At 47.2% G+C, this 13,540-nt stretch overlaps 1 protein-coding gene across 6 annotated transcripts in view; it reads left to right on the top strand.

The window, feature by feature from the left end:
• LOC137591324 (receptor tyrosine-protein kinase erbB-4-like) overlaps window positions 1-13,540 on the top strand; it is a 189,106-nt gene that overhangs the window by 125,728 nt on the left and 49,838 nt on the right. For 5 of the 6 annotated variants that reach the window (XR_011034642.1, XR_011034643.1, XR_011034641.1 and 2 more), the window contains exons 17-20: window positions 6,094-6,226; window positions 10,435-10,557; window positions 10,928-11,026; window positions 13,264-13,449. Coding sequence is in view for 3 of the 6 variants with exons in the window: in XM_068309248.1 (XP_068165349.1) it covers window positions 6,094-6,226; window positions 10,435-10,557; window positions 10,928-11,026; window positions 13,264-13,449 (541 nt within the window). In the remaining 3 variants the exon portion in view is untranslated. The remainder of the gene's footprint in view (window positions 1-6,093; window positions 6,227-10,434; window positions 10,558-10,927; window positions 11,027-13,263; window positions 13,450-13,540) is intronic. The other variant, XM_068309247.1, reaches the window with a different exon arrangement.

Raw genomic sequence — 13,540 nt, 5'->3', positions numbered from 1 at the left:
GATAGGTGTACAGGTGCAAATCTACAGTGTAAACAAAACAATGAACATAAATATTAAATAATAACATAAATATACAATTGTGTGTACAATATACAATTTTTATGTTAAATAATAATCCAAAACGTACTTACTTCAGAACCTAATTAATACAAAAACTAGTAAGTAACCTAGTTAGTCATTTACTTCACAAACAAATTAGTTTAAAGCCTAGTTAGTTCAAAATCCGGTTAACTTAGAACCTAGTTTGTTCAAAACTTAGTTAGTTCCAAAACTAGTTAGTTACTGTCTAGTTAGTTAGTTTAGACCGTACAGTGTGCCCTCGTTCCTTGCAGCTAATGCATTCCAGGAAACACACACTCGATTAACGAATTCCGCGATAGAGCGACACACTACCGTATTGGCCCAAATATAAGACGACCCTGATTATAAGACGACCCCCTCTTTTTCATGACTCAAGTTTGAAAAAAGACTTTTTGAACATCAAATTTAATTTTTATACGGAAAATAATTACAGTACATTTTAAACAATTATAATATATTCGAGAGAAAAAGCTTGTTATTTTGCCTCATTCTCTTTTCTTTCTTACCGCTATTTCTTGTTTTTCTTCTTCGTGACAGGGGTTCACTTTGGCCTGGGGAGTTAAGTTCAGCATTCGCTTTAAAGATATCTGGCGCCATCTAGCGTTGTGAATGGGTATAATGTCTAGACCCCGAATGTAAGACGACCCCCACTTTTTCAGTCTTATATTCGGGCCAATATGGTATTTATCTTATTATTTACGGTAATTTAAACGTTTATGAACCCTCCGCATAATGATATTAAACCATCTTCTATCTGTATTACCTTTTCCCACACTCTGATAGACTGTTTAAAGCACTTTTGTGTCTCACCTAAGTCCGAGACTCACATAACATAGCGCACTTCCGGATGCCATCAGCCAATAGAATGCGCTTACGGTATCACGTGACTGCCTACCAAAAATCCGCAAAAAGGTGAAATCGAGAGTGTTGATGTGGGAATGCACGAGGGCACACTGTAGTTAGTGTAAAACGTAGTTAGTTCAAAACCTAGTTAATAGTAATTTAATAATTTAACATTAACGGTTTAAACATACAACAGTGTAAACATAAAAAATAAATAACATAATTAGCATAAATATACTGTTTATTTTAAACCTAGTAAGTTGTTCAAAACCTAGTTAGTTGAAAACCTAGTTAGGTAAAAACCGAGTTAATAATAATTCTAACAATTAAACATAAACATACATACATACATCCATTCTCTTCCGCTTATCCGTTAGCATATATGTAGTATTGAATTAGTGGCCGTTAAGACTATGAATACTAAATTCAATCTACCCACTGGATACACAGGTCAGTGTCCAGAACAAACGGGACAGGAGGCTGGCAGTTAAAACAGGAGTTTACAATTTATTAAAACAGGTTAAAACCTAATTTAAAACAATTGAAAGTCCGACACCAAAAATGACAGGACAGGCCAATGAGACAAGCCTAGAGTCACACAGTATAAAAACACCTGACAGGTACTGGCACCACACAACGGCCTGTAATCAGTAGTAGTTGGCGCGAAAGTACCCAAAGGCTTCACAATCTAGTGCCCAAAACACACAATAAAATACTGAGTCACTGCCGACACAACACAATACAAACGTTATGATGCCAATTAACAGGCAAGGCACTCCAAACAATAAAATATAGAATAAATACAGGAATGACTCAAAACGATAAAAAGGAGTGTCACTAGACAAATGGAGCCATACGCCTCCCCTTGATTCTACCACTCTTAAATAATTGCACCTGTCGGTGCATTTGATGATACTTCTGCCCTCGTAGCGTGTCAGATAAAATAAAAATAATAAAAGGGTAAATAAAACGAAGACCCGTGACTCTAAAATACCTGGGAAAGAACAGTGACAGTCATCACCCTTGTGGATAATTCTATAAAAATGAACAGGAAAGTAGGATGCGTTCATACATTTTCTAAAAACCATATTCATTCATAAAACAATCCAACAAATGAGTGTTACCTGACTTCATCCAGGGACTTGATCACACTAAGGTGGGGCTCAGGTGTGTGTCTGCCACTCTACTAACCAATACTAAAAAAGAACGGCATTTATTAAAATAAACACAGGTGGCTGGAAGCATGGTGAACAATAACTCCTTAAAAACCCCAGTTCTTAGCTGTCCCATTGTCAGTGCACTTATATCAGGGCGTGTTATGAGCTGTCATCATATGCAAAGCTAGGACTACTCTTTAAAACTAAAGTCACACATATCATTATGTGACTTCAAAACCTAGTTAGTCTAAAACCTAGTTAGTTCCAATACTAGTTAGTTAAAATCTAGTTAGATATTTTACCTTAATTTATCTTAAAACCTAGTTAGTTCAGAACCTAGTTAATAATAATAATTTAACATAAACATTGTAAACATAAACAGTGTAAATGTCAAAAGGTATTCAGTTACAGGTAAACACAGAAACTATAGAGACATTCAGCAGGAGTTTAGGAGGTTGACAGCTTTGGGAACAAAGGTAGCTTTCCTCCTCTGCGTTCTACAGATGGGACAATGGACAATGGCGTTGTGACGGGAGCCACACAAAGGATGAGTGTAGTCTGTGAGGAGGATTTTATTGGCTAGAAGTGTTTGTTTCTTGTATATGAAGGACAGGGATCTGGTTGGAATTCCAATGATCTTATAAGAGACTTTTCTGTTCTGAAAGCTGACACAGCGGAACCAGCAAGTTATGGAAAATGTGAAGATGCTCCAAATGAAGGAGTAATAGAAAGCCAGCAGGATGTTTTTGTTGATTTCAAAGGAATTGAGTTTCCTTTAGAGGTATTGCCACTGATAACATTTTCTGATGATTTCATCTGTGTTAAAAGACAATTTCAGCAGGTTATTAAAAATAGTACCCAGGTATTTGTACTCCTCCACCTGCTCCAATGGCTTGCCATGTATTAAGGTGATGGATGCAGCACCCAGCCCTCCCTACCTGTTAGAAAAAGTCCCTACCATCTCTTTGGTTTTGCTAACACTCAGCTCAAGGCATGAGCTGTCACACCACTCCACAAATTGCTGTGAAGCTGGTCCATGATGCTGCGAGGGACCTGAGAACAGGGACAGGAGTACTGTGTCATCAGCGTACTTCACCAAGTGGATCTGCAGTCATAGGTGTAGAGGATGAATAGCAGAGGTGAGAGCACGCAACCTTGAAAGGAGCCAGTCGAGGTGTGTCGGAGGTTGGAGAGCTTGCCATTGACTCAAACTCTAGTGACTTTTTGGTTAGTTGGTTGGTTCAGATGCTTTATGGTGATTTTTTTAGGAATGGGGACGACTGTGGAGTGTTTCCATAGTTGAGGGACTGAGCCGGTGTCCACGGACCCTTGGAACAGGATTTGGAACACTTCCCCCAACCATTCAGCACTAAGTTTCAGGACGCGACAGTTGATCTTATCTTGACAAGGAGCGCTGTTTTCCCTTGTCCTCCTGAGAGCTCTCACCACACCATAGGTTTTAAACATGAGTGTATTGTTACCAGTCTCCAGAGTGGATAGTGTCTCTGCTAACAGGATAGAGTTGTACATCTCCAACCAGGTATAAAAGCAGTTGAGGTCATCGGGAAGTGATGTGGGACTGCTGCTTACAACCTGGATGGTTTTGTGATTGGAGTTGATGATGTTCAGGGCAGCCACAGATTTGAGGCCCTGCCAAGCTGAGCAGAGGTTACCCTGGGTGAATTCTTTCTCCACTTTGTTCTTGTGATATAGCTTTGCAGCTCAACAGCAATAGCTCAGTCGGTAGAGCGGGCGTACCATGATCTGAGATTGGCGGTTCGATTGCAGCTCCCGACTAGCCATCCTCAGAGTGTGAGCTGACAGTGGGAGGTGTCAGCTCACCTCCTGAGCACTGCCGAGGCACCCTTAAGCAAGGCGCCATCACCCCTTCAAGCTGCTCATCTCGGGGTGCACCCAGAACTCGCTGCCCATCACTCTGCCTCCCACTGTGTACATGCTTACAGGCCCCTGGTGTTTGTTGTGTGTTTGTTTCAGGGGCCTGTACTAACAAATGCTGTAAAAATGCATTTTCATACTGCAAAAAGGCATCAGTAAGAGTGAAAAGATAATTTCCCTCAGAGGGATAATATATGTGTGTTTCTTCTTCTTTATATTAATGCCGTGCTTTACGTCCCTGGTTACCTATTTCTTTTGGGCCTCCCTTTTTTTTTAATTCTTATTCTTTGATGTGGAGACCAGTGAAGACTGGAGACGGTGGAGAATGTAAAAAATGGACTCCTGATGGGAGGGATGTGTGTGACGTTAAAGAAAAGACAAATGTAAATGGCAAATGCATTAGAGCCTTTATTAGAGGAGACGGGTTGGTGCTCCAGCTGTAAGGCCAGGCGGATAAATAATGCTGGAAACTTCAAAATTTAATGTATATAGCACCGAGTTGTGCTTGAAATGGATATTTCAAGCGCAACTCGGATACATGCCACATACAGAAGTACTCCGATGACACTGTGATTGTGGCATGTATCCGGGAGAGTGATGAGGGGGGTACAGGACATTGGTGGCTGACTTCGTGGAGTGGTGCCAACAGAACCAGCTCCAGCTCAACGTCTCAAAGACGAAGGAGATGGATGGTGCTGGATTTCCGGCGGACACCTCCCTCTCCACAGCCAGTGATTATCGAGGGCAGTGAGGTGGAGGTGGTAGAAAACTATAAGTACCTGGGACTGCAGCTAGACAGCAGACTGGACTGGTCACTCAACTCGGACTGTGTGTACAAGAAGGGGCAGAGCAGGATGTACTTCCTGAGGAGGCTGGCCTCCTTCAACATCTGTCCTAAGCTCCTTCTCATGTTCTATCAGTCCGTAGTCTCCAGTGTGCTGTCATACGCCATTGTGTGTTGGGGTGGGAGGGCCAGGAAAAGAGATATGGACCGTCTGAACAGACTCATCCTCAGAGCGGGCTCAGTGGTCGGGCTGAGCCTGGACTCTCTGGAGACAGTTCTGCAGAGCAGGACCATGTCTAAATTCAGGGCCATCATGAACAACACCACCTTCTCCCAGCAGAGGAGCACCTTCAGCGGCAGACTGCTGTCACACAGCACCTCCACAGGGAGGCTGAGGTCCTCCTTCGTGCCCCGTGCCATCAGGGGGTACAATGACTCTGTCAGGAGGAGCGGGGAGGAGGTGGCGAGGTCAGCACGCAGTGAAATGGATTTAATTTAATTTTTTATTGTTTATATTTTAATTTTATATTTTAATATTATACTGTTTATATCTATCTATCTATCTATCTATCTATCTATCTATCTATCTATCTATCTATCTATCTATCTATCTATCTATCTATCTATCTATCTATCTATCTATCTATCTATCTATCTATCTATAATGCGTAGCCCCATTAGAGCCCAGTATGTGCAGGAAAACTCTAAATGAATGAGAGATGTAAAATATAGAGATCCAGTTAAATCAAATCAATCGACAGCTAATGTGATTATCCTCAGGGCGTTCAGAGTTAAGAGGAAAGAAATAAATGCTGTAAACAGCATCAGCTGTTTCAAATTAAAAGTGAGTTTGCACCCCAAATTAAATATGCGAGTGGAATTATTAGCTCCTTTAAAACACCAAATATTAAGTTAGATTAACTTCTAGAAAGTTTAGAAAACATGAAATAAAATCACACAGCTTCTCCTCCTGCACCCCTCCCTCAAAGGTTTTGAGGGAGGTGTGAAAATGGAGGCGCCTCTCACTCGGAAATAGCTGTGGATGAATCGGTTCGCCTGGAAATGTGATGAAGAAGATGGAACAAACAAAAAAGAGGGAAGAGGGAGAGGCTCAGAGGTCGGGAGGAAGAAAAAAATTGCAAAAACAGGAAGTGAGCAGAGATGATGTGATAGACTGAATGTTAGATTCAAAGACCGCAGGACGTTTTTCTTCTGGGGCGACAGCAGGTTGGAGGATTTGTTGGCTCAGGTTAGCACTTCCTCTCCAAACGCCTTTTGATTTCTTAATGTTCCGGCGCCGTTAATTCTTCCTCTCCTCCTCTGTCTTGACAGGACCCCGCTAATAGCAGCTGGCATCATCGGCGGCCTATTCATCATCGTCATCCTGGCGCTCAGCGTGGCCGTTTACGTTCGCCGCAAGAGCATCAAAAAGAAGAGGGCCCTGCGGCGCTTCTTGGAGACGGAGGTGAGCGGGTCGGGGTCACCGTGGCGCCTGCTTGCAGGGAGTGGAAATGCCATCGTACGTCTTTTGCTGTTGCCTTGAGCAAATTTTGTGGACGTCTGCGACTCAATAAATTAATAACGGCTTGTATTTTCACCAACAAATATCCAAGCTGTAATTACATTTATTGATTCCAGAGGAGATTTAACACTTCCTCTTACATCCATGCTCTTAATTTGAAATTGAACGCTCTCTGTTGTGGTGTGTGTTTAATTAAAGCACACAAACACACAAAAGGGGGGCTTTTCTTTCTCTATCCTTCATGGTCTTGGCTTAGCAGGTGGATCCTCGCCGTGAGCGGACCTTGAAGCGTTAAACCTTGGCTCCGGTTCTTCTCGCAGAGCATAAGGTTTTAAACATTATGCACGGCTGCCACAGCCCATCGATCCGGCCTTGACGGGGCTTCGTTTCTGGGAAGGGTTAGACGGCGGGGCGGACTTGATATTCAGAAGAGGAAGTCATACATTTGGGTGTAGGTGAGCGCGAGCATGTGTGTTCATGCTCTGGATGATCACCATTGTCCCTCCCCCTGCGCCCGGCCCAGCATGGCAGGGTTGGCTGAGTGGCCTTGCTCAGAGGACGGGGGGGCAGGCGGCCCTGTCAGCCTGCATTAGTGGATTTACAGGTGGAGGCAGCGGCGCTACAGACAGCTGTCAGCCTGGAGACGGGAGTCAGATGAGTTTGTGCCTCATCCCGCCGCCCACATCCATCTTCATCAGCCGGCTCCGCTCAGACAGCCTCTTGACCACGATGGAAACGTTCAGTCCAAGAGGATCCTCTGATGCGCCGCCGCAGATGAGGAGGGGTCGGAGACGATCAGGCTGGAATAGGGGGAGGGCCTTCTTGACCCCTTTTTATGCATCTCCGCGCTACACAGATACCCCAGGAGGAAACCGTTGAGCAGGCATTCTAGTCAATTTTCCCCAACCTCGAATGAGACCTAATTGGCTGCAAAAGCGATCGGATGTGATGGAAAGACGAGCCTACAGGTTCCAAAAACTTCTGCAGATGTTTGAGCGATTGTAAATCTTCTTTTTTTTTTCCCTCCCCATCATGGAATAGATGAGTCTGTGCATTTACAAAGCTGCAGATGGAGATCAAGCTTGTGGGGATGGTGGGATTTGGGGACATGGAAGGCTCTGGGACCCCCCCCCACCCCACCCTCTTGCTCTTCCTGTGTGCGATAGGTTTTTAAACAGCTCACCTCCCGTGTCAGATGAGGGGTGGGGGGGGAGAAAATGCCTCCAGTGCTCGCTGTCAGAACGCGATCTGAGTGTTATCCCGAATTTCCATATCAAGGACACGCGTGGAGGCTGCCGCGCCCGAGTCGACTCGCTAAACAGGCGTCGCTGCTGTCGTCTTTGTTTTTACCGTTCTGTCTCTCCTCTTTTCTCTTTACATCTTCATCTCTATTTATCTGTCTTTCACGCTCGCCACCAGACACAAAACTCCTGTTTAATCTCCTCGCGCCTCCACGCCGTCCGTCGGTCCGCGGCGACGTCACGCTCCCGTCTCCGGCGTCTCCTCAACATCCCCTCACTCTGGCATGGTGACCCCAGGCTGTGGCCTTTGACCTCCTCCATTGCAGCTGGTCTAATGCCTTTGAAATGAGCTGCTTACACCCCAGTCGTCTCACACACATACACACACACACACACACACACACACACACACACACACATGTTTCAGCACCGCGGGCTGTGGACAGCTCCGGCTGCTTTGACAGCTCCAGTCGTTCGCTCCTGATGTCGTTACAGACGCATGGCGAGCAGCGGCGTGTCGCTCAGATATCCAGCGCTTCTATGAATTTAGAAGAAGAGCCCAGTAATTAAAATGTGCCGATCGTCACGTCGCTTTGAGGAAAGCAACTGTCGCTTCAAAATACCAATGAGAAATTAAGGAATGAGGAAATCATTTATTTCTCCGTTTCAGTCGGTCACGTTTTATTTGTGATTTGACATGACCACATGATTTACCTTTTAATCTAGAGGATAAACATCCATCAGTCTGGGTTTAGTTCATTCTCTTGGAACAAAATCCAAATAGAGAAACAATAAAATGACAGTTTGAACCATCAGGATGGAACAGATGTGGAGAATGTGCATCCAGGAGACGTCAGACGTCATCACACAGATAAACCCTGAGTCACACGGTCTCCTGTCACCATGGAGACCTGAACAACTCACCGGAACTCGTGTTTCCTGATGTAAACGTCAGAAATATCAGTGTCATCCCCTGTTCTGTTTCTGGGAAACGGTCGGTCTGCGAAAGGTTAACGCGGGACGAATGAGCTCATCTCTGCCGGACGGACTCTTTAATTCTGAGAACAAATGCTTGCGCATGCAAATCAACTCCCTCCTGGAATGCACAAATTGCCTTAATGCGCTCTCAATGAGTCGCGATGGGGCGCCGGAATATTTTCCACGCCTATTTCTGTTTCTGCGTGCAAGATTAAAGTCATGATCGCACATTCCTGTCATGCAATCTCATGAACGAGAAACAATATCCTCTTTAAGTTCTTTTAAAAAGTTCCATATTTGAAGAATGCGAGAATCATCATCCACCTCACCTCCGTATGGCAACACAGCAATCCCTTTCTATGAGTAATGCTAAAGCGGGACCGGGGGGTGGGGGGTGGGGGGCTCGAGGTGCAACTTTTGTGTTTGGGGACGTTGTTTACTTATTCAATCCAGAATAATTCAGTGAATGTATTCCAGCTGGCGGCCTGAACACGCTGCTTATTTGTCCAATGAAGCGTCTGAATCCTCTGCACTGCGGCAGCGGCGGAGCTCATTTGGCGAAGGCAGGCCCCGTTATTAGCTGGTAAATAAAGTGGCGGGCGAGAGCGCGAGGGGGGAAGCGGCTCTGGATAGCTTTGGAGGCCACGGGTGTGCATCTTATTTAACACAGCCCCCCCTCCCCCTCCTCATCAGGCTGGTCCGGCCTCGTGCTAATGAAACAATAACAGCCAGAGCCGAGGCCATCTGCTCCGAGGACACCGCCGCTCCCGCTTTTATTTCTCCTCACCTGCAGCGGCGCTTTCCCCCTGTTTTTTATTCATGCAGCGCAGAAACAGCCACACATGCAGCTGTTTAGCCCAACGCCATGCAAATGCGATCAGTAGTTCCTCATAATTTACAGCCATTAATACCCGCTCTGGCTAAAGCCTCCAACCGAAGGTGTGATATGCTTCTTAATGGTCGCTTTTAGCTTCATGGAGGTTGAAAAAAAAAAAAAATTCCTGACGCAGCGGAGACATCCTTTCCATGCACAGTCGGAGCGCCATTGGAGGAAACGCAGCATTTTTTTTAGCGTAATTAATACGTCGACGTGTTCCTCCCGTGGCGTTTCCTTCCATCCTACCCAACAAGTCTCCCTGGAAAATTCGTCTCCACGTCGAACAAAACAAAGAAATAGACGGACACTATTTTGCCTTCGGGTCCATTTAGAAGTGATCAAAACACTTCTTCTTCATCCTCACCTTCTTCCTCAAAGTCTGACCAGTTATTGTTTGAAGGGAAAATAAGATTTTCGGAGAAAATGGGCTAAACGTCAAGCTGAGATGGAGCTTTCCAATGCTGGCTGACTATTACACTATAACTCAAGCCGTCTGCCCACCCCCACCCCCACCACACTCGGTCCTTCCTGCAGTGATATCTCAGCAGGCTTTACACTGCGCCTTCAGGCGCGGCCATAACAACACCCATTAAACCACATGTCACAGCGGCCCCGCGGGCGATGTCACCGGTTGTGTGACGACGCGGCGTTCTGCCGCCACCGGTCCCGTTCAGCTGACGGTTTAATGTCACATAAAGTGAGTGTCTGTATGGCCGAGCCACTGATTTATGGTCTCATTATATTGTTTGATGGTCGTGGCTGAGCCGGGTGATTATGCCGTTGATAAACCGCGGCGAACGAGGCGCCCGATAGGCTGATAGGCTCATTAAGACAGGTATTGATCAGAGGCATCGACTTCCTCTGTGTGCGCGGATGTGTTTGGTGGGCCTGAAATGTGCTTTGTGTGCGTTTCATGTCGTCTCCAGCGTCTCCGGTACGGTCGATGCTTACGTCCGCTACATGCTACGTGCTATCTCCCAGGCCCGACCGGCCAAGCCGGTGTTGGTGTGTCGTTGGTGGTAAACGGTCTAAATGTGTCGTTTTGTTGTTGTCAGCTGGTGGAACCTTTGACCCCCAGCGGGACGGCCCCCAACCAGGCCCAGCTGCGGATTCTGAAGGAGACGGAGCTCAAAAGGGTCAAGATTCTAGGCTCAGGGGCTTTTGGAACTGTCTACAAGGTGGGTGTGCAACCATCAGCGACTCAACGCCACTCCACGACGCCACCCTGGGGCAAAGTATTCACACAAGTCTAAAACTCTTTGGATAAAAGCTGGATCTCCCCCTAACACACCCCCACACCTCCTTCCACTGCAGTATTGATGGCCTCTTTACTTTTATAGCCGTATTTTACTGTTAACCTGCATCAATGTCTCCACTCATTACAACCCTCCATCGCAGAGACTCCATGTCGATTTACAGGTCTCCATCCGTCATCGGTCTCGCCTCAACTCGAAGATGAATAGTCACAGTCGGCCAGACGCCGTCGCCGTAGCAACAGGCATGTTTACGACAAAGCAGAGCGTTTATGTCCACGGCTTTTATTTTCAGGGTATCTGGGTCCCAGAAGGTGAGACGGTGAAGATCCCCGTGGCGATTAAGATCCTGAACGAGGCCACCGGCCCCAAAGCCAACGTGGAGTTCATGGACGTGAGTAAATATCACAACCGTTTCCACAGGAGCCGGGTCGTCCCATTTTAGAACAAATGCAAAACAGCACTAATGATGCTTCATTGACATCCAGGGACTTCCTGTGGTTTTTCAGAATAAAGTCCACCTCAGATTTATCACATTTAAACCTCTGCAGAGATGCTGGTGAAATAAAAACCTCCTGGATGAATGACAAATGTTGACCAAAACATGTTTTTCAGGCCTAATCACGGAGTTGATTTCCTCTTTTCCTCCCTAATAGAGTGAATTTGTGCAACACTTCTCTTCTCTCCTCCCCTCCTGTCCCCTGCATCCTCCCTTCCCTCCACTTCTCTTCTCCTTCCCCCCGGTTCTCCCAGCGGGGGTCTTCGTCCATCCAGAGCCAATATGCTCTGTCTGCCGCCTTGTTAAACAGCAATCTAAAGGCAGGCTCACGCCTCGCCACTGGGAACCTAGCCACTGGAGTGTCAGCTCCAAACACACTTGCAAAATTCACACCTATAAACACACATATATGACCAAGCGGCGCCGCCTTCAGCAGCGAGCCTCCCCGGGGCCGCCGTGGCCTCGGAGTGCCGCTGCGTTGGCAAATACGTGAATTCAAGCGAGCTGATTATTTCACATGTGGAACGCAAAGGGCTAAAAGCAAACTAAACACACTGTATTACATCATTAGCATGCACAAGTTTCACACGGCTTTGCCGGTCAATCGGCCGCGATCGCCGAATGTGTGTCTGCGAGGGAGGCGAGCGAGCCAGCTAGATGGGAAAGGAGGGTCAGTCGGCAGTAATGGAGGTCAGCGCTAAGGGAGATGAGAGGAAATACACACACACACACACACACACACACACATACTGGTTCATGCACACACACGAGTCCTCTTAACGTTTGAACCGAGTGCCAGAGCGAGAGTTTAGCCCGACATGGTTTATGGACGCCGGGTGTGCCAGGATCACAGAGTGAGACTAAAAGCACTCTCCATTCCTTTTTTGTCACACACCACGTCCTCCTTCCTCTCTTTCTTCTCGTCTTTACTGGGAGGATGGAGGCGTGTGACGTCGGTGGTCGTGGGGCAAACCGGTGGCTTTAAGAAGTCAGGGTGTAGCGGCCCCATGCGGGGTCGGGACGCTCTTTAAATCAGGGTGCTGATGGTACCGGAAGCCTCCTTGTGGCTTCTGCACCCACCCCCCTGTCTCTCTAGAATTAATCTACTCACACTCTGAGCTCATTTGTTGGCATCTAAATTTAAAGCGGCACCTCATCTATCTATCAGCGGCCCCGGGGCCAAGCCTGGATGTGCACCTCCTCGACTGTTAGCGGAGCGTCCTCGATGATGAGTGTTTCCGGGCGCGCGTCACGCAAATGAGAGCCGGAGAGTTAAGAGGTGATGAGGCGACGGACTGAACCGAGCGTTTTTAAGCACCGACTCTGAGCGCAGCTTCTGCTTCAGCCATAACGCATAAAGACGCCGGCCGCGGCTACCAGCGCCTCGCCGTCATAACACTCCATCACTGCCGCATCCTTCTGCTTGCAGCGGCGCAATAACAATTACCCAACGAGTCCCAACTGTTCCAGAACCTCAACGTCCATCTGCTGCAGACGGAGATGAGAGCGAAGACGGAAATGCGTTTACACTCCATGTCGAACGAGAGACAGAAAATTACACGCGGCTTAATAAATCAAACGCGCGCCGCTCCGCGTTCGTCGCACGCAGCAACAGCCACGATCAGAGCGTCAGAGTTTTTAGACACCCTGAAATATAGATGAAAAGGCCGGCGTTCCTGCAGCTTTGAAGATACTTTTTCTGTGGGATTGGCTCTCTGGACAGATGCTGCATGAGCAGCAGATCCAGCCGTCATCCCACAAGTCGTCATTTATGCATCCGACTCCACCTCCAGTCGGAAATCTGCAGATTCATTATCAGAATAAAGATTCGCGGACAGAAGCCCTGAATTCTGTTTCACGCTGAGACGATAAGGACGTCAGACTGGTGGGTTTTTTAGTATTTAGAGACGTGAACTCTGGTGTTTTGCAGTGATTTTAAATTACCTTCCCACTTTCCCACACCCCGTATGAGCCGCCATGCATCCCTGGGGGGTTCCAGTCTCTCCTGAGTTTCACTTGTCTCCGTCTCAATCGAGTACCCAGCATATGATCTGTTTTTCATTTTCTCTCCCATCTAAAAATGCAATCATCTATAGTCCGTCTTGTGTTCTACCCCCCCACCTCTCACCCAGGAGGCCCTGATCATGGCCAGCATGGAGCACCCCCACCTGGTCCGTCTGCTGGGGGTGTGCCTGAGCCCCACCATCCAGCTCGTCACCCAGCTCATGCCCCACGGTTGCCTCCTGGACTACGTCCATGAGCACAAGGACAACATCGGCTCGCAGCTGCTGCTCAACTGGTGTGTCCAGATCGCCAAGGTAAGCCAGTCCAGTCGGGTCTGGTCGGGGGGGGGGTCCAATCCGGTTGGGTCGAGATTTGTCGGGTCTGGTCGTGGTGGAGGGGGGAAGA

This window comes from Antennarius striatus, chromosome 24, assembly GCF_040054535.1.
Source record: "Antennarius striatus isolate MH-2024 chromosome 24, ASM4005453v1, whole genome shotgun sequence".
Classification (NCBI taxonomy): domain Eukaryota; kingdom Metazoa; phylum Chordata; class Actinopteri; order Lophiiformes; family Antennariidae; genus Antennarius; species Antennarius striatus.
Note: the sequence above shows the minus strand (reverse complement) of the source record. Positions and strands in the feature narration are given on the sequence as shown.